At 44.6% G+C, this 25991-nt stretch overlaps 1 protein-coding gene across 2 annotated transcripts in view; it reads left to right on the forward strand.

Annotated features, from left to right (window-relative positions):
• CAPN5 (calpain 5) overlaps positions 1–25991 on the forward strand; it is a 431423-nt gene that overhangs the window by 118652 nt on the left and 286780 nt on the right. For both annotated transcript variants that reach the window (XM_069203908.1, XM_069203909.1), the window contains exon 2: positions 20212–20391. In XM_069203908.1, coding sequence (XP_069060009.1) covers positions 20227–20391 — 165 coding nt within the window. In that variant the 5' untranslated portion in view covers positions 20212–20226. The remainder of the gene's footprint in view (positions 1–20211; positions 20392–25991) is intronic.

The raw sequence follows: 25991 nt of genomic DNA on the forward strand, positions 1-25991 counted from the left end.
CATTCCCAACTGCACTGATCTCCATCTCCGGTGTAGTCCTATCTCTAGGTCTTGCAAGAGTACGAGTTTCATTTTCAATAAGAAACAGAGTGTCCTGTTGTGACATCATCAACAATATTTGCATATCTACAATGCTCCGTGTTTCCAATTGAGTGAAAGGCAAAATGTTGTTCCTAAGACGTTTTGTTAAGGTGTAAACAATTCACTAGTGACCGAACATTACAAACGACACAGTAGTTACGTGAACTCACACTTGAAATAAGCACCCTCATTTTAAAATGTTAAGAAATGAAGACTTGATATATCAACTTGTTCACAGCTGTAGTGGGGCTCACTTCGGCAGCACATATACTAAAATTGGAACGATGCACGCAAATTAAAATTAATGAAATGTATGCTGGAATTCCAGGGGAGGAGGAGCTGTGTAAATGAGCAAATGACATGAGCCAAGGCAGAAGCACTTAAAAAAATGAGTTCCTGAAAACTACTGATAAACAATTAAAAGCGTGAGGAAAGAGGTATTGGCTTTGCGAACCTATTAGGAAAAAGCAAAGAAGAGTGACACTTCTGTCACCCTATGGTAAGCAGCAGACTGGAGCAAAGTCCTTTATTCAGTACAACAGGTCTTCCAGACAGCACATGCGCCCGACCTAAAAAAGACAGTGGCATAAAAAAAAACTCCAATCCACATACAAACAGAATCAGGCTTTTAAGAATACTGACAAGAAATAGCCTGTCACACTAAAGGTTTGCACAAAAAATAGCACTACTGAAAGTCAGAGGCAAAATAACTTCTGGACTCCAAACTACCTAAAGATAAGACAAAAATCTCATAAAAAAATAAAAGTACAAGGGGAAACAATCATGCCAGCAAACAAATCACTGGAAGCTAAATGACTCAAGCTGAATAAAAAGTTTTATATAAACAGAAAAGATATAGAAAAGTTCCCTAGAGGAAGAAATCCGCTATAGAGCTGGAAAGGGAGAATCATTTCAACAGTGAATCTGTCATCTTGCCTTGGGATCTCCGTGTTTATTTTTGTCTGACGTGGCCCTCTTTTTAGGGTCACCCCAACCGTTTTGCCATCACCCTTCTATTTTTGCTGAATTAGTTTTTGTTGGCCTTCACCCCTTCTATTTTTGCTGAATTAGTTTTTGTTGGCCTCTGTGGACTTTACCACTGCTAACCAGTGATAAAGTGCTTGTGTCCACTCTCAAAAAACTTGATAAAATTGGATTACATCTGATTGGCATATTTAATTTACATATAAGTCCCTTGTAGAGGGGTATACCATATCGTCAGGTTCTATAAATTAAATGCTACCAGTGGGCCTGCAGTACTTATTGTGTGATTCAGTTTAGTGGGTCTGGGGGTGGGGGTACTGTTTTAGGGAGGGTGTCGGGGGTTAGGTTGTAGGGTGGGGATACATTTTCGAGATTAGGGCGGGGGATTGGGTCTGGGGTGGCGGTACTGTTTTAGGGAGGGGCGGAGGTTAGGTTTTGGGGTTAGAGTAAGAGTATGGTAAGGGAGATTGGGTCTGGGGGTACTGTTTTAGGGCAGGGGTAGGAGTATGGTGAGGGGGTCTGGGGATGAAGGTACCGTTTTAGGGAGGGGATGGGTGTTAGGTTGTAGGGTGGGGTGGTAGGTTTTAAAAATTAGGGCGGAGGTATTGGGTGGGGGGGTACTGTTATAGGGAGGGGGAGGGGGCAGGAGGATAGGTTTTAGGGTGGGGTAGAAGTAAGATGAGGAGGATTGGGTCTGGGGCAATGTTTTAGGGCGGGTTAAGTTTTCAAGATTAGGGCGGGGGATTGGGTCTGGGGTACGGGTACTGTTTTTGGGAGGGGTGGGGGTTAGGTTTTAGGGCGGGTGGTTTTTGGGCTTGGGGGGTTATTGGATCTCTGGGTTACTGTTTTATGGAGGGGCGGGGGTTATGTTTCAGGGCTGGGGCGGTTTTTAGGTTAAGTGCAGAGGGGGTTGGACTTAGGGGTGGGGGGACAGTTTTAGTGAGGGGGAGGGGTTGGGGGGTTAGGTTTTAGGGTGGGTAGGATTTTGGGATAAGGGCGGAGGATGGTCTGGGGGGTATTGTTTTAGGGAGGGGCGGGGTTATGTTTTAGGGCGGGGTGGTGGTTTTTCGGTTTGGGGGGTATTGGGCTGGGGGGACACCTTTACCATGCATATGCCTTTAAACATGTGCTTTTACAACATAATTAGTTGTAATGGCATGCGTGTTAAGGCATATGCGTAGCAATGCAATTCTCATTGTAACGCACTCGTGGTAACGACGTGCGTTGCAATGGAATGTGTGGTTTCGACATACACCAGCCCCAGGCTTGCCATTGCAGCCCGAATGCAGTTTTAAACTGCCAATTCAACTTGCCAATATAACCCCGTTGCCTACACTCAAACTCCTCTTTTATTTCATATGTCACCCCTAAGGTAGACCTAGGTAGCCCGTAGGGCATGGTGCATTGTATTTAAAAGACTGGACATGTACTTTTTAAATGTCACATGTCCTGGTAGTAAAAAACTCCTAAATTTGTTTTTCACTACTTTGAGGCCTACCTCTCCCATAGGATAACATTGGGTTGGCTTATTACATTTAATAAGTGCTAACCTTTGATTGGGAACAGGTAAACATTTGATGTTTAGTGCTTGAGAAATAGAAATTTAAAAACCTCTGTAGTGAAAGTTGGATTTTAAGTTGCAATTTTGAAAATGCCACTTTCAGAAAGTCTGGAGTTACCTGTCCTAACTATTTGGTGCCTGTTTGTGGGTCACAGGACTGGTTATAGTTGGCAGTTGAACTTTGTTTATTCCTCCCATACAGCTACACAATAGAGGGATTAGGTGTGCCTTGGTGGGCCATCACTGTCAGATTGGGGATGGGGGGGGGCAGAGCTGGGCACAGCTCCACTTGTGAGTGAATAGGCTGTGTTGGGCCTTCACACAAGACCTCTCACTGCTTTGATCTTTTACGTGTTAATTTTTACCTTACATTTTAAAAATTCATACCTCAGGTTCTACTGATAGGATTTTTGTCATTTTGGTCTTAAACAATTTATCACAATTGACTCTATTTTTCTAAAGAATTTTGTGGTGTTTTCTCTTTATTACTGTTTGTGCTACATACATCCCACAGTGCCTCTATGTTAAGTCTGATGCCTTTGTGCCAAGCTGCTAGAAGGTTAAGCACATATTAAGTTAGTGACTTTGTGGTTTACCCTGACCGGGATTGTGGCTGTTGCTTGAGCAGGGTTAACACCACACTCAACCAACAACCCAGTTTCTCACGTTTGTCCTGCCCCCATTTTGGCTTCCTCGCTACTGCCAGATCGTCCTATCATCGTTGCTGTATCTCCCATCCTTGAAAGCCCTAGTTACCGGGCCACAAATACCCAAACTCCTTCCTCACACTTTGGCACTCGTGCCAGCAATACTGACAAACACCAGGAAACAGCATTGCTACATGGTCTGCAGTCATGAGGACCAGCAGTGCAGAAACCATGGGCATAGGAGACTGCAGCAGTGACTGAGCCCTCAGAAATGTGGTATCAATGGTCTGTCCTTTTTTTTGAAGTGTAGAACTCTGAATGAAGACGTTAACAGCACACTCAGCTTAAATGGGCATTTACTGAGTGTAGTACCGAAATACCAAAAAATTCAGAATGAAGTCCATAATATACACCGAGAAAAGACTCAACTAATCCAAGTGAAAAAGTGCAGTATGACTGCTCTGAGCTTCCGCCGCAGTGTTTGTGCTAGAAAATATCCACCTTCTGCAGATTTTTCACCTGCCAAGATGGGTGTAATGATTTGTTCCAATAGCAGTAACTGACGGCAGCATTTAATGCTGATGATAATCCCACAGTTACAGCAGTGACATAAATACCACAGTGGTACCCACTTGGAGAAGCAGGACTCTCAGCCAGTGTGGCATGTACAGCTGGCTTTAGTATATCTTCCAATCTGGAGCACTTGATTTTCTGCTTTCCTGCAGGCGGGAGACCCAATATTGCTAGAATGAAATTGTGTAAATTTTTAGGTGAAGTATCTAGGATCGCGTGCTAAAAAATATCCTCTGTCATGAGGGGAGTGTAGAGCAATCTTATATTGACCACACTGCAGATGACTGGAGATAGCTCCAACTTTAAGACCCGTTCACAGCTGTCCTTCATCTTTTGTGGAAATAACACTTTAACATGGAATTTCCTTCTTTTAATAAGGATTGCCTCTAGTAATTTATCAGTCTCAGTGGTATTTAATTTACTTCTGCTGGTATTTTTTTTTTTTTTAACGGTTTTTATTGGTTTTGTAATATAAACCTTTAACATAAATACAATGCACGGCAGCAACTTCCCATACAATATTTTGACTTCGGCCTGGATTGTACTGATGTCAAGCCATAAAAGGATTAGTATCAATTACCAGCATTTTGTACCTTAATTATCCTGAGCGTAGAATTCAAAACATTTTCAACTCACGAGCCCCGCCGAACTCGTCAACTTGCGCATTTGTGTGGGCACTCCCGGAGTTTGTAGATCCCAACCAGATGATTCAATTTCTGGCGTTGGTGCGCATCTCACCTCTCCATTATCCCTCCCCTGATGTAGTGTCCTCCTCAGGGAACCTTCCCAGTAAATGAGACCACAGCCGAGCGGCTGCAGTTGACCCTGTGTCTGCCTGTGACATTTTCATATGGATCTCCTCGGCTACCGCCCCATTCCAGCATGTCTGAGCCAGTCTGTGGACATTGGTGGTCGTGTGCTCATCCAGCTGATGGCCACTCTCCTTTTGGCCAGCAACAGAGCAAGTTGGATTATTCTGCAGTAAATCTTGCGTCCCCAGGGACACTCAAGCACCCCCGAAAGGCAAACAAGTGGCGTCTGCGGGACTTGCATTTCTGTGGCAATTTCTATAACCTGCCCCCAATAAGCCCACACCATGGCACAGCTCCATGCCATATGCATGAAGTCCGCGTTGGCCGCAGCGTGAGCAGGTGGCATGCTTGGTGGGATTCATTTTGTTTAGTCGTTGTGGGGTGACATATGTGCGATGCAAGTCGCAAAAATGCAGAAGTTTGAACCTATTATTACAGGATACTTTGCAAACCAACCCCAGTGTTTTCTCCCACTCTGCAACCGAAATAGGTAGACCCATATCCTGCTCCCACATGCCACGTGCACGCTATTGACACGGTATCCCACCAGTTTGAATGAATGGCTTTGTAAAAGAGTTACTAGGTGTTTCCCCTCCCCATTTAATGAACCCCTCCAATACAGCGGAGGTTTCAGGAGCAGCTGGAAATCCCATCCAGATCCCCCTTGCGGCCCTCTCCAATTTAGCGTGTTGCAAAAAATGATGTGGACCTATCCGGAAGGTATCCCGTGCCTCTTGTAAGGTAATAAATGTATCCCCTGAGTATAGGGAACCAGCCTCCATGCATCCACCCTCACGCCACTGTGCCATGGACACGATAGTCTATGGCTCGAAAAAAATTCAAATCCCATATATTCAGCTTTCTGCTAAAGGGAGCTGCCCGTATGACCCTATGCACCACTTTCCTCCATATACTAGCCATGTGCATAACCAGGTATGGTACCAGGGTGTCCGACCTGCATCAGTAGCACTTCTGATGGTAATTTAAGTACAAAAGCAGTGTCTTTTTTTCCAGTTACATATTCGAAGTGCAAACTGATCAGAGACTTTCATTAATTATTATTATTCTATAGTTATTGATTATAAAAGTATTAATAAATGTTTCTATTTGGTTGGATGAAGTTACTGAATATGTTAATGACAGAGGTGCATTTGCGCAAAATGCCCCATATCCTTGTTGGGCTTTTGACATGCGATTCTGGGAAAGAGTTGATATTCCCTTAATGAGCCGTATTTTGGTAGTCTTGGGGCTGCCCGGAGGAGGAAGCACTAAGCGAATCATTGTCCACCCATTGTGTTTTATGGAAAGTAGAATCTGGTATTTCTGATTTTGTGTTACATTCTGAGTTCAGTTTCCTGTATAAAAAAAGGCATCAGTGTTCATTTGAAATTGTATGCCATCGCCCTCGCCATCGTTCCCCGCATCCAGCGCAAGACCTCCGGGGGCAGATCCTTCTCCTACCTTGCCGCCAAGACCTGGAACACCCTCCCGACCTCCCTACGGCAGACCCAGGACCTGCTCACCTTCAGGAGACTTCTTAAGACCTGGCTCTTCGACCAATAGCAGCGCCCCCCCCCCCCTCCCTTCAGCGCCTTGAAACCCTAACGGGTACGTAGTGCGCTTTACAAATATTGTGATTGATTGATTGATGCAGGTGTTACTGAGCTGAGATACATGTGTCTCTGTTAGATGCTGAAGAGAAAAAGAGGGAGTGAATACTCTGAGGGAATGTCTTTGTCCTTCTTCTGTTTATATTGTTCATTGTCCGCAGCCAGGAGGATGGTTTGGCTTTACAGGAACAGCAGAACCTTCTTGTCTCTTAAGGTGAGCTTTAAGCTGTTGGCAGCTGTAGTCGGGTCCAGCATTATCACGATGGGGCAGAGCCACCTTCACAGATGAACATCTTGGACACTACTGTAGATTTGGGGTTGTGTCAAACTATTTCTAGATTTTTTTAAGCAGTCTGTTAATGACTTGGTGATTTTGGAGCTGAGAGGTGCCCATTCTTGTAAGGAACCTTAAACTTATGGGTCACTGGGGATTGTTTGAATGTTTTCTGTGCAATTAGTGTAAACAAGCGAATTTTAAAATGCTTGTTGTACATCTGCTCGGTATAAGTCTGCAATGCACTCTGCTTTGTTTGAAGCAGTTGTCATTGGTGTCCCTTGTGAAACTGAATGGGCCACAGTCTTAGAACTGCTTGAAAATGTCATCGACACACTGCAGAGGTGCAGTTTTTCAAGAATAAAGTCTTTGTAGTTCGTCATGTAGTGTTAGGTGCTGGGTGAAATGGGTTTTGTTAGTTTTGTGTCCTTAAAGGTGTGGTAGTAGGCAGAATAATTTGATCTGATTCTGATCTACAGCTGTGAGGGATTTTAAAAGGTAATGCACCAAACCGGCTGACAGAAAGCATCCTGTGAGCATGTTATTAACAGCAAGTCCAAGCATGCCTCAGTCCAGGAGGATCTGTGGTTCACTGTTGCCCAGGAATGGCCACATCTACAAGAATAAAAACACAGTTCACTGCATTGGCTGTGTGATAAACTGCACTCCTTGTAATATCACGAACCCCGGAGCAGGTACTCTCTAACCCAAGGGTGCTCACAAAGATTTTCCCAGGGGCCAACATTTTGGTCTGTGGTGTGACAGAGGGCCGCAGTGATGCCAACAGGGTGGTGGGTGTGGTTGGGGGGGTTTGTATGGGGGGGTGTTGGATTGTATGGGGGGGGTGTTGGAGGTAAGGTGGGTTTAGGGGAAGCAAAGCATATCAGCTATTGGCTGAAATAGACAATGCGAAACGAGAAAACCTGGGATTAATCCCGGCTTCCCCACTGTGCCAAATTGTGTGATCCTAGGCAATTATTTTATTCCACTTTTCCTCCATTATCACATAGGAGAGGACTCAAAATACAGGACTTCAGGGGGTTACGCTGTGCTAAACTTTCTCCTGTGCTTGACTTGATAAACTTTAATGTTGTTAATGTATAATAGTGACCCAGGCCACCCGAAGGGTCACATAACTGACTTGCCTCTTAGTTTACTATTGGCATTGTTCCTAGAGTGGGGAAAGAATGAATGTTTCTCAATACATGTTCAAAAAGAATCATTATTTTCTGTTAAAAAAAAATAATAAAAAAATCTCAATGCACCGATTATTATGATTTACTAAGGAGAAACGATTCTGCATGGTAATGAAGTACACTTTTTGAATCCTGAAGAGACGTTATCATATTTTTACAATTTTGCTGCAAGATGTCTTTACAAATGAATGTGTTCCTAAAGTTAAATGGCGCAAGACAACCTAGTTGCATCCTTTTTTTTAACTTCGATTAACCTGAAAGCTGATTAGTTAACATTTTTTTTGGTTTAGTGTTGAGTCTAGTAAAAAGCAGCCCATTGCTGCTCTTGGCCAGGGGGGGCGCATGTGAAGGTCAGGAGGGCCGTATTGAGTATCACTGCTCTAACCCATCAAGTTTTTACCCAAGGTGGTCCTGTGTTTCATACCTCTAGCAAAGCCATTTTGGAAGGTGAAGGGACGGAGTACAATACATATTAGAAGAAAAGTCCATTCCATCCACACTTAGACGTAGTGTTGTTTATTTTTTCAAGTTTCATTTTTCAGTTTTCATTTTTCATGTTTTTTGTTTTTCTCAAAATTTTGTCGAGTGTGGATCAGGTATCTTCAATCATCAGAGGAGCTTGTGCTGTTGTACATCATTTTAGAATGGATACGTTTTTAGAAACTTTCTGGAAACTTGGTAGCCATGTGCTATAATACATGGGATTTTATAATCCCTGTATAAACACCAGCCTCTAATCTCTTTATAATTGGTGACTTGTAACACACCCAGTTGACGATTATAAAGAGCTACTGCAGATATTTATTTTGTTATCTGATTTATACTGAACTGTCCTTAATATTGGTTTCCAGCAAATATCTAACAGGTTTTTGATGTGTTTAGTTTTGCACAAGAGGTTTTTATTTTTATTTTTATTTTTTTAGTTCATCTTTGCAAACATGCTTGCTCTTTTATATGATAGAGCTGTGCACCAAGGTTTTAAGTGGTTTGTGGGAAAGGTGATGGGGTGACCATATATTATATGCAATAAAGTATCCCCTATTGCATATGCTAGGGATATTGCAAGTCACCCTGGAATTCCATAGCTTGCCAAGGAACTCGGCCTCCGTGCTCTCTGTGGCATGGAACTATTGGTGACTTGCAATAGTCTTTGAATGTACGGCACGGGGTACCTTATAAACTGTTAGCTCACAATTTCTGTTAACAGATGCTCTGTATAATCTGGGACCAATGGAATTATCAAGAGATGGAGCCCAGGGGGCATTCATGCAAGAACCTCTTCTCTATCCAACTCCATTCTGTAATGACTGATCAAACTATTGGATCACAGCGGGAGAAGGTATTCCAGATTGCCGCACGTTTTACCACATAAATATTTTAGTCCAACTGCAACAAACGAAGTTTTACCACATAAATATTGGTGTCCAGCTGCAACAAACGAATGCAGCGCTAATGTTCTCAATATGAACTGGACCGCCGGCGACAGGGGATATAGATGTCTGAAAACGAAGCCCTGATTGCTGGTGGCAGTCGCCGGCGCCTTTGCGGGCACGTTGCTGACCGTGCTTTAGGGACGGGGAGACTGGGCCTCGGGTTTGCAGGTGCATTGTTAGCCGGCCAGAATCGGGGCCACCATGCAGGAAGCGGGACCGAGGAACAGATCTTGCGCGCTGCGCGCCCAGGAAGGTGCCGCTAGTCCTCTCGCTTTATTTTTAATAATTCTAATTTTACCCAGATCAGCAGGTTTGCAGCTCCGGCTGCCTCCAGAGCCTCGCGCAGCCAGAGTGTAATTAAACTAGAACGTGCCTCGTGGCGCTCCTCCAAGGAGCCTATTTGGTAATTAATGAGCCCGCCATCTGTCACCCTCTCCTTTCCACCGCTAACTTATTCTTTTTAATCCTGACCTGTTCAGGTTTTCTTGACATCTGAGCTCATCTGGGAAATCTTTCTTTCCCGCTCGCGCTCTGGAGCTGTCCTGCCGTCTCCTCCTTGCTTTGCTGCTGGATCGGCGTCCGCTGCCGCCTGTGATTGATTGGATCCGCAGCCCCCACAGACCTGTTGGCTAACGCGCATAAAAATGTTCTCACTTTTGATGGAATTGGCCCCCCTGGGTCGTGGTTTCCGCTGATTCTCTCCCCAAGTGCAGCGGTTCCCCTTCGGCCTCGAGGCCGCCCATAAGAAGTGTGTGTGCGTGTTCCTTCCACCAGGCACCTAAATCAACACAACACAGAGGTGACCACCGAGGCCACGGGCATGAGCGCCAATTCACCAGAAAGCCAGGGATGGCGGAAGTGACATCACACGGTCTTTGAACTTCAGTTTCACTCACATGCTTCACACACACACCCTCTCTCTCGTAAACACACACTAAACCGCAAATATGTACTCGGCATGCATTTAAAAGCATTTTTGTATTCTTCTCAGCTGCCTGGGAAGGCCATGTTCCAGCTAATTGTTCATGATGTTTTATTACCCTAACATTGAATAATAAAACATTATTCAACAATAGCATGATAAATAAAAATAAATAAACCAGGGTGGAACTCCACCCGATGGGCTGCCTGTGTTGCTGCAACAGATTTTGCCACCTCTGAGGCCAGGGGTCGCAACAATCGTGCCAGGAGTCCCAAGGAGCAAGTCAGGGGTCGCAGATACGACCCCTGGTGGCCTTCTAAATGCCGTCCATGGCAACGGGTAGAATTTAAACAGGACCTAAGAAATCGAGGTGGGTAATTTGTTTCATTTTTTCTGAAAACACTGGGACTTTGTGTTCAAGAAAGACGCAGTCGGTCTTTGGTGAGACTACTAAGTGGGCGTTTTCTAAAGATGATGAAAGCATGACGTCATGGGGGTCCATTGCCCATGTGAATGCAACTGAAGAAATACTGAAAGCATGGCCACAGCCATCAAGTGTAGGGCATGAGGGGACTACTGCACCTCGGTTACGAACGTATTCTACGCAGTCTAGGTGAATGTGGGCAGGGTGGACATTTTGCATACTTGGTCTGTTGTCCATGAGACCCTTGCTTGAAAGGAACGTTAGCAATAAATTGTGCTGCCATTATTAAATCACAGTTTTAGGCAAGAGGGTGCTGTCTAACCCTATACTTCAAATAGAGTATTGGGTACAACTGAAAATTAAAAGGTACACTTTTAGGTAGGAAAAAAAACCCTCACATTATTTAGCACCTGCTTGCGCGACAGAGTGCTGTGATTTTAAGAGAAATAAATTATATTTCACTATTGATTAGCCCAAGCATACCACTCATTAAGTACAGTCACTGAATATGTATATGTGCTGTATCGTGGCCTTGGCTGGGTTCACGCTGGAGAGGTACAACATGCATGCATACTGTATGCTTCCATATGAGCAACACGTATGTTTGTACAAAGGGTGCCTTCCGTCAGTCATGATGAGCTTTGGTCTTCCTGCACCTCTCAGCTGACCTCTGCTGTCACATAGAGAGGGGATGCATTCCCTCTGAATTAGAGCCCTAGAACAGTGAAAATGAGTTAAAAATGTGGTGCAACAATTTTAAAGTAAAAAGTAGTGGCACTCACTTCCGGTTATTTCCGCATTTCTTCGACCACTGTGTTAAGGTGTCGTAAGCGGTCGTCCCTGTCCGGTACCTTCATTTCTACAAGCGCAGAAGTCCTGCGATGGATACATTTGTGACATGAGGAGTCTCCTCTGCACTGGGGCGATCAGATGTCATCAAAGGTAAGGAGGAGACAGATTGTCCCAAATAGCTACCTCTGCAATGTTTCCACTATTAATGAATTGACCATTACAAATCTGCTTCTGCCAGTGGGCTTCATAATGCAGTTTGTTGCTTTCACCGGGGCAGCCATGAGCTGGTCCCTCAGTCCCATCAAAAAGCATCTTTGGGATGTTGAGGTGGGGGTCAGTAGTTCGCCTGTCTCCCAGACTCTGTAAAACACAAAAGGGGGAAATGAGGAGGAAGAAAAACGTAAGAACAGTGACAAAAAAGGAAACTGAAAGCCTGAGTTAAAGGGGCGGAGAGTGTGGTGGTGAATAAAATATGCAATGTTAGAGTGAGCCGGGCTCTTCTAAGCAAAACCTGTGGCTGCAGTTCTTATTCTTTCACAAATTAAGCACTGCCCAGGCTTCTGGAACTGTTATCGTGCTTCACGCCGAATACTGTGCCTGTGGAATACCTGGAAGTCCCTGTGATACCCGAAAAAAAACATGTTGGGATGGAAAAGTCCTCTACATGGTTATTGACTTGCACCCCTGTCCTGAGTGCCCAATTGCACTGATGTCTTGGACCCTAATGCTGATTTTTTTTTTTGTTGCCATAGACAAACTCGAATCATGCATGCGTGCCGAGACATAAGCCTGTCACACAGATTGCAGTCTTGTTGGACCAAAGGGGCACTCAAAGCGCTACCTTCATAGTGGTGGAAGGCTCCTGCCTTCACCAGGAGTTAAGCATCATGCGTGCGGTGGTGGCAGCATACCGTGTAGTGATCTGTAGAAGGGAGCAGGTCCTTTTTAACCTGTCACTGGAGTGAAGCCGACAGGCTTACACAATTTTAAGGTTCTGTTGCTGTGTGCTTAACTCCTGCTTGGCCTGCATCAGATTGGTGTGAAGTGCTGTGTAGCCCAGAGGTGGTGTTAGTGTACCTGGGAAAGGTACAATATGGGGATAATGCAGTACTGAGCAGTGCATGCATGATGAAGGCATGTGCTGGATATGTATGTGCCTATGAGTGATACAGTACCTCTAAGATGTAGCTTTGTGCAGTGTATGCAGGATACATGTATGTGCTGGCTGTATGTGCACCTGTGAGTTGTACAGTAGATGAAGGGTGCAGTGCGTTCATGATAAGTGCATGTGCTTTTGTGTATGTGTATCTGTGAGCAGTACAATACATGAAGGTTGCAGTTCATGCATGTTGAATGCATATGCTAGCTGTATGTGTGCCTCTAAGTGGTACCGTCCGTGAAGAATTGAGTGCTGGGCAGTACATGCCTGTTAAATGCAAGTGCTGGGGGTATCTGTCCCAGTGAGTGGTACAATACGTGGGGGGCTCTGCATTCCATTTTGGAGATGCAGACCTGCATAGTGTAACATGTAGAGAAGGTAAAGCGATTCCCCCAGACAGATTTGTGTATTGCTGCATTCCTGTACGCTTGGTGGGACACATACTGGGGAAGGGAGAACCAAGCCTCCCCTGTGCATTCCAAAGGGTGCTCTTTGATTCAGTAACCTGTCATATCTCATGAAGGCTGGGAGCCCTGGGATAACCTTTTGACACGTATATCACTGTGACTGACATCCAGGTGTGAACTCGAGTCACTCCCATGACCTGTGTTGTGGGACTATCAGCTCTGGAGAGTCCTGCTGTGACAAACTGCTATTCAAGCAGGATCAGAGGCATGGGCGCTTCAAAAGAAGCAGCACCTTAAAATAAAACTTCGACACCTCGGAACCCTAAATCACATTTGGTGTCTGGAAAGGAACTATAAGAGGGGAAGTTTGAGACCCCAGTAACTGTCAACTACTGAGCAGCCAGATGGGTGAGAGGACATTACCTACAAATCCAAGACCACCTGCCCTGGAGCACCAGCTCCTGCCTGCTTGCCAAAGCCAGTGTGCACTGTCAGGAAGAGGCGAAAGTTGGAGAAATCGAGCCCAGTCAACTGGACTCCCTGTGCAAGATGTGAGGAAATGGCTGCTGCACCAATCGGGTCGTCGCTCATGTGAAGGACAACGTCAGCAAGCCCCATATGCCAGGAGAGGGCCACAGTGAAATTAGCTGTGGTGTGTTCTCTGCTGATCTGGTCGTAGTCCTGCCTACTAGCCTTGTGGCAACCCCATATGCAAGGTGGAGCCGCTGTGGCAAAGTCTGCCTTGCGGTGAGGGCTGAAGAATTGTGAAGCAGTATAGCAGTGACCCTGTGTTCCAGGAGGGGCCACTGTAGACAACCTCATTATGTTGATCGGGCCAGAGCCCATGGACAGTAGTTTGCAGTGACCTTGTATGTTGGAGTGGGTCCCTCAGAGCACCAAGGACTGCTACTTGTTCTTTTCCCCCTCACCTGAGAAGTGAGGATGCTGTGGGAGCACCTGTGTGCCTTGATCCAGACGAGGGCACAAGACATGATCGTTGTAGCCACCCACATGTGGGAGCTGATCTAACAGTGACCCCACAGGAATTGCTGCGGAAAGCCTCTTGCCAAATCAGTAACACGACTGCAAGTGAGAGACAGTGCATCCACTGAATGCAGCTGCCTGGGCCATGTGCGGAAGACTTAACTGAACTTGGCAGCAGCCACTGTGAGTGCTCGCAGACAGGGCGCACTCATGTACTCCGAACTCTTCACATCTGCCAGTGTAGGTAAGACTGGTTTCAGACCTGTTGGCCCCGGGGGAACTGGCTTCTAATATACTGTGATAGCGCTGGAACACTAGTGACTTAAAGTTATAGTGGGCTTCTGAGACTCAAACTACTAGTTGGGCATACCCTGGATGTCACCAATATTGAATGGGGAATAACCACAATCGCTAACGCGAGGAGTGAGTGAGACCGAGATTTTTCCAAAGAAACACTAGAACCCCAACCTCAGAAGAGGACTGTAAGTTGTTTGTAGATATTGTATTCTTCCTATGAGAGGATAATGTTAGAAAATAAAATACTAACTTTTATGAATGAAGAGAAGTATTTGGCTGGCCAATGATTTATTGCTGCTGCTGTGCACCTATTGATTTGTGAGCCTGTGCTCATTATCCTGTATGCACTCCTTCCCCCCACCTCTGACCGAGCAATGGACTGCTTGGACCACGCAACCCTGCAAGTCAAGAACAGAAAGGTTCTTGTCCCAGTTGCTCAGAATCCATAGTAGAGCAGGCCCCGGGACATCAGGAGTAAAAGGCCTCGTTCCCCCCCGGTTAGGCCTACTAGCCCCTTCGTACCCCTTGGCCTTCTGACAGTGGTTCTGACAGAAGATGGGTTTCAAAATGTTGAATAAATTTGTGGGTCCTGGCGGCACGCTTCCTGCGGCATCTGTGATGTCCCTTCTAAGCAGATGGGACACACTCTACACAAACACCTTAGATATACCTTTCCATATATCGTTCGCCTCCCTCCAGCAAATTGTCATCACAGAGGACCATTACGGATGTTTGCGGCTGGCACGGCACCTCTGGGAAAGCTTGCAGAAGAGGTGACCTGGTAGGATAAGATGGTTACTGTCAGTGCTGTGAATTAGTCCAAACGAACCTGCGTCTCTAGAGTCTTCACCACAAGTATTTTCAGCAGGAAGGGTCACTAAAACGCAGCCAGTCTGGCCTCAGTGAGTGGCCATATTGGCACAGTATGGCACTAACTTGCAAGGAACCATTTGCATTAGCCAGAAGCTGAGTCCCTCCACATTTTTTTTTTTTTTTGCAGGAAGAAGTCAATGCTTGGTGGCTACTGAACTCTTAACTTTAGACTCACTGTAAAGGTTCACTCTGATGGCCAGCTTATATAGTCCTAAAGTGCTACAGGTTTCAGCTGTTGTCTGGTGCTCCAGTTTAAAAACCTATTCTTAATGCTCAAGGATTCGAAAACGGCCTTGCTGGGTGGTCAGTGGCCAGGAAACCTTAATCGCAAGAGGGTAAACACGTGCTGTGAGATTAAATGTCTTTATGCAAACATGCTTTTGGGTATGCTAAAACAGACCCTTGCAGGAGGACATGGCTGGCTTTTGTAATGTTTCTAAAGACATGGGCCCTTCCGTTCGCGGACTGGCTTGTTCTTTTGGTGTCCTGGTTCTGTAATGGTAGGAGAAAAGGGGGAAGTTTGTGTGTGTGTGTGTGTGTGTGTGTGTGTGTTTGTGTATGTGTTAGGGGTCATTAAACCCAAGCTGAGGTTTAAGGGTACAGTCTATAATTCCACCAGTTATTCACAATATTGAATCTGAGTCTATTCCTAAGCTTTTTTTTATTTGTGTTTTCTACCAATTCTACTCCCTGCTGCTCCTAGGAGCACGGCACTTCTCCCTCACTGCAACACTTATGGCAGTTTGCCAAAGTTATGGTCATGCACTATGTGGAAGCCTTGCTGTGGTTTGATGTATGACCCAACTAGAGTGGCTGTCTTCCGCTCATGGCAGCCTTTAGCTTGTGGAAAGTTATAGGCGCAGACCCCAGTTTGAAACTGGCTTCCATCAGCCAGGAGGAGTAGATTACCTTTGTACCTTTAAAAGGTCCCCTTTTATGTGCTTGCTGTTATAGTTACTGCCAGACTCAATTGTGCAGTAGTAGATGCAAACCGAGTATCCCAGAACATGTTACCATGGGGATTACGAGGCTTGGCATAATGTCATGCTCTTTTATTGTAGATAAGTGCAACATTTTGTTGCCCTTCTGGCTTAATTTGCGATAGTCCGAAACCCAGCAGGATAAATCCCACCACTTGGCAACATCAGGTGCACACATGGACAAATGCACGCGTTAGACAGAAGATGCCACTCACAGCAACAATATGCCAGATTGTAGGTGATCACATCATGTCCAACAGCATTTACCTCCAAAATAATCCAGACACAAGCATGCAACAGAACCCACCAGACAAAGCATTTCAGAAAGCCCAACACCGCTCAAGGATGTCACAGAGCCAGAAGCACCAGAAATAGACTTTCTCTGGTTGATGGTCAGAGCACAGGTCCTTCTCCTGAGAGATGCATGATCTGTTCATAAAAGCTCTCCGGCAGACATCTGACACCGACATGACACCCCACGACTCACTGACCCGATCAGGGCATCAAACCAGAGGCCGCTCACAACACAATACCTAAAGCATATCATCGTGGGGTACTTCAGTTGAGAGCTCCAGCGGACCCCCAAATCACACGAGGATTCAGCCGATAGCCCGGTGGGTCTGGTGGCTCAGTAGACTAATGCATGGTATTCGTGCTTTTTTCCTTGAGCGGAATCAGAGCGGTCAATATAAAATTACCCCTTTTTAACCCCTCCTTAAAATACTTTGGGAATTTTTTTTATCAGTTTCCAAAATATTCCATGATTTGGAGCTAGAGTAGTAAATATGTCTCCTAGACTATTTTGGGAAAGTTGCACTTTCCCCAGATATTCTGGGACTAGATTTAGAATAGCAAATCTGACCCCAGGGTTTCCCACCTCTACTGCTGTCTGAGGGCGCAGCTTCTTTGACCTCATGGTGAGAGGTTGAAATCCCTGCGGGTCCACTCAGCCTTCCATCCTTCTGAGGTCAATAAAATGAGTACCATTGAGTTGTGTAAAGTTAAACATCCATAATACAGCGCCAAAAGGCCCCAAAGACTAAACATGTGCTTTACAAATATACGTTACGTAATAAGTTATTTTTTAATGGCAAACTGTTACTACCACACATACCAGCAATCCAGCATAACATACCACAGAGGTTGTAGGAGTGCTTAGGTTCATTTATAGGGCCGAGCCTGTGTCACATGCGTTTCACTTGCGAGGCGCTTTAGGAGTTAGAAAAGGTCTCGGATCCCCGTCCACGTCACGTCAGTGTCTTTCATTGGTTCGTGGGCTTGCCTGTTAAAATCTGCTTGCTTTCATTAGTGGAAGGCACGCATACGTCATGCCTTTTCCGGTGGTTAGCCATCCTCGAGCGCAGCGACCAAGTACTGAAAACATGCGAGGCTCGCTGTTTCCCGTCAGGTTTGTGGACTACTTTTTATCTTTTTTCGCAGCGCGATCTCGCTTGGCAGAAGTCGAGCGCTTTGCATAACATCGACCCTGTTACATAGTTATTTGCACTTTTGCCGGTTACGTAGATAATTGCACTTTTGCCGATAGGTTTCACTACAAGTGAACTGTAGCAGCGCGGTCGCGCTGTTTTTTCTGTTCAATGTGGGAAGAAAAATCCGGTTGGGAGTTTACAACTGCTAATAGCTGTAACGCGGAGAAATGCGAGACCCTATTGCATTGCAAATGCTTGTTGTTTATAGTAAAACATGCAAAAATGTAGTATACAACCAAGTGATTTATGGAATGGTTGAATTAATCTCAGTCACTGGTATTGGGAGTTCGGGATGAACCGTTCCCATTGGAGCCTAAGGTGGCCCCAGTCTTATGGGGCACGGTGTGCAAAATAACGATGGACTGAGATGCGACCCCGAGTGATTACCAGTGGCTGAGATTACTTCTGGCATTCCATCCATCACTTGTTGTGTATACTTCAGCATTTGTGTTATAGAGCATGTGTACCGCCTGGTTGTTAAAATTATTTGTGCAGCCTGCTAATTGTTGATTAGATATCTGATGAGGAATTAATTTATCAGGAAAATAGAAACCGAATTTCTCCATTTATGGAATTGACTTTGAATGCAATGTTATGCAGGCTGGAGGCTGCTGTTGCGCTGTAATATAAATAGGTACAACCTAAACATTAGGAATACTCGTTTTTGGAAGAGAGATTGGACGTGCATCAAACGCACTGGTCACTGTCCATTTCTTTCAAGAGTTTTTCGCTAAACATTTTGCACAGAGCCGAGTCCGCCGTACGCCGTGCACGCCCTCTGGCAGGGTTTTGATATTCCGCGCGCCCTCTCTGGGTGATTGCAAGTGCAAACGCTTCAGTGATTTGTCAATATTTAAAGGGCAGGTGCTAATGAAGGCGCGGGCTCCGCGGAACAGTAACATATGTCCAGGCGATGAAGGTTGCTACAGCGCAACCAAACAAGTCTTTGTGTACAATTGGGCGCACGATTAAGAGTTAGCCCCCCCCTCTTGCAGGTTTGGATTGCTGAATAAAAGCTGTTTATTGAATACACCGAAGCCTTCTACCACCCTGCACTCCCTGTATTTTTATCTTAATTTTTTTCCCCTTTGTACTGGTCTCTCTCTTCTCTCTCTCTTCTCTCTCATTTCTCTCTCTCTCATTTCTCTTGCTCTGGGACAGAGTCTAATAATTAACCAGCATTGACATAGCCATTAAGTCTTATCTTGGCAATGCGCGCTGGCTGCCACTATTGGCTTTGCTAATGCCAAATGCATTTATAATTGCCAGTATACCTGCTCGTCCATGCTAATAGCTGCCCAGTGGTGTGAGGAAACTTGAGCCTCCCCCCCGGCAAAGTACATGGAGGTACCCCCTCCCCGAATTCAGTCAGGAGCTCTCAGGCCAGGGTACTGTGCTGAGGGGGCCCCCTGGAGCCCAGCCTGCACCGCGGGGGGCTTATGTCACGTCACTGTAGCTGCCATATTGCATCATGCAAGGGGCCTACATCCATCAAGTAGAGGTGGGCCTGCTAGCGAATTAGCAGGGTGAGCTAGAGCCGCGCCAAGTGATTGGCTTAGCTCGCAGAAGCCGGTTCACGAGCCGAGCCCTGAAAATGTTTGCCATGTAAATCATACAACAAACATCATGTAAAATGTTAGTGTCTTCAAAATTCCTGCCACCTCCCGCACCCTCTACACCGCGCCATCAGTGAACTTATAAGCAGGACGGTTGTCATGTGAGCCTTGGTTAGGGCCAAGACTCTTAAAGGCATAGCGGCCTTATAGTTTATTGAATTGAACACAGTAGGTTTTTGTACAGCTGGTATCAAGAACTCACGGCTTTGAAAGTGCTTTTTATATGATGCTAAAGAAATACAAAGATCGATGAAATAAAATAGTTGCACACAGCTTGGTTAAGTGAGGAAGCAGTGATTGATCCAGGTTTTCTGGTTTCACTTTGTACAGATCAGCCGCTAAATGGATATCTACTTGTTCCTCATTTTTCCTCAAATGTTAGTGCTTTGTTTCTACCTTTTTTGCATGTGGGGTAGAGCGAGGGTGTGCGGCAGAAGCCACGTGAAAGCTCGGCTCGTTACGGGCTCGAGGTTCCAAGAGGACCAAGCTGAGCCAGAGCTTTTAGTGTCTGGTCCACGCTATAATCACATTGGATCGGACAATGGGGTGGCTGTCCTGAAAATATGGAAAACAGTGTTTTTTTTTTTTTTTTTTTTTTTACACATGCAGTTACATATGGGTCATCTTGGCCCAACTTCATTAGAGCGGTTTACATGAAAACTAGGTGACACTTTTTAGGCATGGGTAGATTAAGTGATTTCCCCAGAATCACTTGTTAAGGCAAGGCTGGGATTGGAACCTGTATCCCCAGTTCCAAATGTGGCCGCTCTAGCTCTCTGGGTACATCTGCTCCCATATCTTCCAGGCTTTGCAATGCTGCATCATGCATATGGCGTCATCTGGTTGAAAGAATAGAAAACAATGTTTTCTATTTTTTTTTTTTTTTTTTTTTTACAATTGTTTGTATACTTTTACGTCACGGTATTTAGGTCAACCATAGTTTCGGTTCAGAGTTCTTCATCAGGGCCCCAGGTGAAAGCAGCTGCTTCCTTTGAAACTGAATGACCCAGAAAGCCATTTAATTGAATAATAATTGTGTATCATGTTTGCACCGCACAGTTCCGCACTGATGGCTTGCTCCTTGTTTTTGCTGCAGGGGTTGACGTGAAAGATGTTCTCCTCCGTGAAGCCTTACGAGAACCAGCAGTACTCTGCCCTGAAGAAGGAATGCCAGCAGAAGAAAGTGCTCTTCGAGGACCCGCTATTCCCAGCTAACGAGGACTCCCTCTTCTACAAGTCGCAGCGTCTTCAAGGTGTCCAGTGGAAGCGGCCAAAGGTAAGCTGTGCTGGAGTTTCCATCCCAGCTCTCCTTTCAGAACTACACCACACGTGTAAAAAGATATTTACTGTAACTAGTGCCTGGACGTTTACAGGGGGCGGAAGGATATACAAGGGAATATGTATCTTCCATCATTATTTCCTCTGCCTCCCTTCCTTTTTGCTGCCTTAGTTTTCTGTGCTCTTTCAGCCCTCTTGTATAACTGTGGTAAAGACATTAACATGTGTGAAAAGCAGGATCTTTACCTGTAAGCTTATTTCACCTTTAATTGCAGTTCAATTATGAACTGGTGGTTGGTGTTAGATGGTTTTCCTTAACATTATTTGTGGTAAACAGTAGAAAATACTTAAAATATAAGGAAGAAAAGCCAAAGTGAGAAGCAGTATGTTCTACATGTAAAAAAAAAAAAAAAAAAAAAAAAATTTGTTTTTTTACTCCAAAAAGTTTACAGAACATCAGGAGAAAAGCTGAACATGCTTTGCCTCCCATCTCTCCGCCAATGAATGCACATACCAATAAACATGCTAGGTGTGCAAAACTCTAAACGGGGGAGACAGGACTTGGTAGGGAAGCAGTTTAAAAAGCTCTGAAGAGACACTGGGTGAATGGCAAACTGTGGGATGCAGGGCCCACTATAAAATGCTGCTAAATAAAGATACCCCAAACCAAATTCTAACTTAAAAGGTTGGACTATATCACCTAGAATTCAAGCAAGTTGGATCCAAGTAATTTATTTCACGTAGATTAACCTGAGGCACAGAACAGTTCTCATGCTTTTGTGTTGAATAAAATTCAGAAAGCTCTTATTTTTTAAAATCCTACAATAAGTGATTGGGTGCCAACTAGCGTTTAGGTCGCACTTTACACATTGTATTGCAATACTTCCCAGTGTCTGATCTTACCGAAAGAGTTCGTCCCCTGCTCGGACCATTTTGCCATTCAGTTGGTTGGTCCAAAGAAGAACCATCTTTGCACAACCTACAGATTTCCCAAAAGGCTGCAATAAGCTTCTCAATGTGTGATTCAATGTCTTGTCAGATTCAGCCCAGTCTTTGCCATTGCCTGATGATTCTCAGCTTTTATTAGAGAATTATCATTGTCATTTGAAGTCTGTTCTCAAAAGAGTTCAAAACCAACCAATAGTATAATGCTGATTTATTTAAAAAGCGTCAAGCACTTCACCAATTTGAACCTCTTCAGCGTTGTAATTATTCACCTACAGCTAAACTTAAGTGTCAAATGTTTACTTATAAGTACTCTAGTAAAAAAATCTGGATAATGTTCTCAGAAAATCTTCTCTCTTCCAAATATCACTGCTGTTATTTTTGTCACTATTGAGAAAATAAAATATTCCTCTACTCCAGTGGTTCCCAACCTGTGGTCCGGGGACCCCTGGGGGTCCGCAAAGCCTTCTCAGGGGGTCCGCGACTGCTTAGAAAATTAAAAAATATTAATAAATATTGACAAATTAGGCCCCTAGCTTCCAGTAATGACTCAGGCGGGGGTCCCTGGATTCCAATGATTATTCCGTGGGGGTCCTTGGGTTCCATTAATGTTAAAATGGGGGTCCACATGAATCAATAGGTTGGGAACCACTGCTCTACTCAGTCCTTAGGCGCAGCTGCTAGGTGCAATCGATTCACTGAGTACTTTGATTTTAAGATTAGTACTATGAAGACTAGACTTAGGGGTGGATAGGAAATCTTGCTTTAGTATGTTCTGATTCCCTACAAAACCTTCTGTCTCTCACTTTTTAGGTAGAGCATAGCAGCGCGCAAGCCCTGTTTTGCACCATTGCTGATAACTTTGACTATGAGTGAAATTCTTTTTTCCTTTTGTCTCTATCCTTCGCGCTCACGGCGGCACTTTGAATCGTCTCGCTTATGTCAACTTTTTTCCTTTTTATTTTTTGGTTTGTGTGGCAAGAAAGTTCCGGTTAGAAATGTACAATGTTAATAGCTCTAACTCGAGCAAACGTGAGACCTATTGCATTGCAAATGCTTGTTTTTCTAATATTGTGAATGAGGACTTCAGTGAAGAACACCACACCACGGGGATCAATAGCTTATATTCTATTATCCCTGATCGGAAGCATACAAATCTTTTAATGCTGGAACATTCACTTGTGAGATCGCTGATGAATACCGCTTTGTTTTCAGTATTGTTCTTCTAGAAATTAAGATGGTGCACCTCTAGAGCTTAAGGTGGTGTGCTTAAAAACACTGGTCTCAGATTACTTGTTTAAATATATACTAACCTCTCAACTTCTGTATCTAGCTAAATTCAGACACGGCTCACAGGGGTTACAAGGGGCGGGGCAGCGTGGGGGTGGGTGAATTATAACAATAATATTTAAAACATAAAAAAATGTACCTGCACACCGCGCTGCTGCTCCTCTGTGTCCTCAGCAGGCAGCACAGGCTCCCAGCCTTCCCTGCGGCCAATCCTGGTGCTGCTCTGAGCAGTGTTAGGATTGGCTGGGATCATCCAGCCAGGGAACTCCCAGGCAAACTGGGAGCCTGTGCCTGCTGTCTCCAGCTTGCAACACAGTGCCGGGCTGGAGAGAGCACAGTGCGCATGTGTGTTTGGCTGGCCCGAGAAGGACAGCCAAACACACATGTGCACTGAGGGGAATGCACAGTACACTCCCCTCATCCTCTTCATTCCCAATGCCCTGCACCTTAAACAACAAAAGGATAATAAACTTAGTTTATTATCCTTTTGTTGTTATAGGATTTGCAGCGGTTGCTGCTGGTGGGGGGGGGTGGGGGTGCGACGCTCCTCCATACCGGAGGAGTCGCCACTGGATACATTACTGGTGTGGGCTGTGTTTAATCAGCCTTCTAAAGTTGTACAAATAATTTAATTCCATTCTGTGCGGGCTGACGTTCGAGCTAGATGCACACCGATACAGTGGTGGGAGTTCCTCTGAATGAGTTACTTGTTTGCGACAATCAAGATGTAACAGTCATTTTTGAATTTATGAGTTTACTGTATTTTTCTGCCGCCTTTGACATTGTAGATCACCAAGTGTTATTAGATTGTTTGAGTCTCTAAGAGAAGGGCACAGCTCTTACCTGGTTCCAAGAAATGTTGACCAAAAGAACTCAGCAGCTATTTCTTTGCACATTCCTTTCTGAATCCAGGCATTGGTCCCCAGGGCCTGTCTCGTCTTGTTTAGTTTTCAATCATTACATGATCCTAGGGTAGCACCTTATACAATCTTTTCATTTATCCATGTATGCTGATGACACTCAAATTATCCTTCGTATCCTAAAGATTGCTGGTGATTTAAGGCAGTGTATCACCGATCTACACGATTGTTTGGAAAAGTTGAAGTCTTAGATGTAATCAGCTAAAGTTAAATGGGACAATCTTGGGAGACTCTTACCACACTGACATTCTATGTTTTGGGAGCTTCCTTTTTTTGCAATCTTGTTTAGGGGATAAACTTGTGCCAATGATGTGTTAAGTCACCATTAGACTTGACTCCTCATTAACCTTGATTAATCAGTTAATTTCTGTTGTAGGTTCTGGTATGTTTCAGCTCTGCACCTTGAAACAACTCATTCAGTTATTTTCTTTCCCTCACAAGTTTCACATTTTGAATGCATTCCTTGCAGCCCGTGTTGATGACTGCAATACCTTTTACCCTGAATTACCAGCGGATTCTTCGCACAAGTTGCAGTTTGTCAGAGCTCTGAGGCCAAGTTGCTTCTCAAGCTGCAGAAAACTGGTCATGTTTCTCCTGTCCTAGTTTCTCTGCATTGGTTGCTTGTTGGTGTTATTCAACTCTTTGGTTCTCTTTGTTTAATCCTCTCTTTGTTACCAGCCCTTTTGCTGGTACAAAAACAGCCTTGTCATGCGGTCCAACTACTCTACTGTTAGTGGAAGAGCATTTTTGGTTGCAGCTGTTCTCACTGGAATTCTCTCCTTTTATCTTTTTGTTGCCAAAGCCATCTCTTCTAAACTTTAGGAAAACCCTGAAGGCCCTGGGCGAGATGTAGAAAGCCTTTGGGTATCTACAAACCACAAATTGCAGTTCAGTAGCACGTTTGGGATTGTGAGCATAGGACATGATGTAGATTCCGGCGGACGGATTACTCTGCCACAGCAGTGACGGATATCCCGTCAGCCAAAATATAAATGCTGTAAACAATAATGGGATTTATATGTCGGCAGATGGGACATCCATCACCATTGTGACAGAGTAACCCGTCTGCAGAAGTCTAAATTGGGCCCAAAGTCTGATTTGGTATTTGGAAGGGATGTGTTAGGGCATCTCTTTCAAATAGTGATACACAGTGTGATGTATTGTTTGGGACTGAATTCTGGTCACAAAACATACTGAGATCCAGTAGCAAGGCATTTGCAAATGGGAAGGGGTCCCCAAAGAGCCCCCTCCCATTTGAGAATTTCTGAAAAAAAAAAACATTTTTAAGAGTAGACTGGCTTATGGACCACTGCCTACTTTTACAATTTTTTTTAGCTACACTTTTTATTTAAGGTATTTATTTATTGTAAACAAGGAAAACAGGTTCTTTATTTGAAAGCAGTCACAGACTTCGTGGTCTTTTGACCGCAGCAGGCCACCATCCCTGCGATGGCTAATATTCCTAGTGGGTCCCAATTTTCTACCTACCTCATTAATGTTTATGAGGTTGTAGAATTGCAGCCCACTACAAATCAGATTTTTGCAAACTGGCCTATTAATACATAGGTTGGCTCTCCAAAACAGAATGGATTCAGTAAAAGTTGGTGTGCAATTTGGGATGACATTTACTGACTCTTTGTGCATTTGGCCCCTAATTATGTCCTTGTTACTCTGTTGAATAAGTGATGTTTTCATTGCCATTGGTTTGTTACAGCACCATGATACCTCTTTTGTGAACAGCTGTGCTTTATAAAACCCATAAAAGCAATTAAAAATTAAATTGTTTAGATCACTCTCTGGACAACTGAGTATATTCACTGACTCACCTCTTTCTTATACATCTCTTGTGTGCTTGTCACACTTGTATTACTTATTGGCTTTCTCACTGACATACAATGATTTCAAATCCATTTCTGCTGCTTCCATCTTCCTTATCACAGTCCTTACTAACTGATGTAAGACATCATCTTGGAAATAGTATTCTAAAGAACATTAGTCCTCAGCAGAATAGACCTCTATGCTGTTAGAAGGGGCCAGGCCGTTTGGAAACTTCTCCCAGCCCTTTAGCATACAAGCTCCACCCATTAAGAAATCAATTTGTGTCTGTCTATTTTTGGAGGCAAGTGTGTTTTGACCTTATCCATGAAGACTTAGGTTGATGGGTCAAGAATGTTTCATGCGTGTTGTTCACTGCTTAATTCTTTTTCACACTTGTAAATGGAATGGCTACCGCCCAGCGGTGAAGGGCCTGGTAGTTCTAGCCATCATAAGGGGTTCCTTCACCTTCCAGGTGGTTTTGGGGCATGGGTCCTGCACCCCACTACCCGCCTTCTCTTTCTCTGATTTGCCCTGTTTTTCTTTACCACCGGCCACCCTGGTTACCTGGCGCTTTGACTTGATACAGCCTGAGACATAGTTGGTATTTTTAGATAGATAAAGGGTG

Source organism: Pleurodeles waltl, chromosome 8 (assembly GCF_031143425.1).
Source record: "Pleurodeles waltl isolate 20211129_DDA chromosome 8, aPleWal1.hap1.20221129, whole genome shotgun sequence".
NCBI classification, from domain to species: Eukaryota; Metazoa; Chordata; class Amphibia; order Caudata; family Salamandridae; genus Pleurodeles; species Pleurodeles waltl.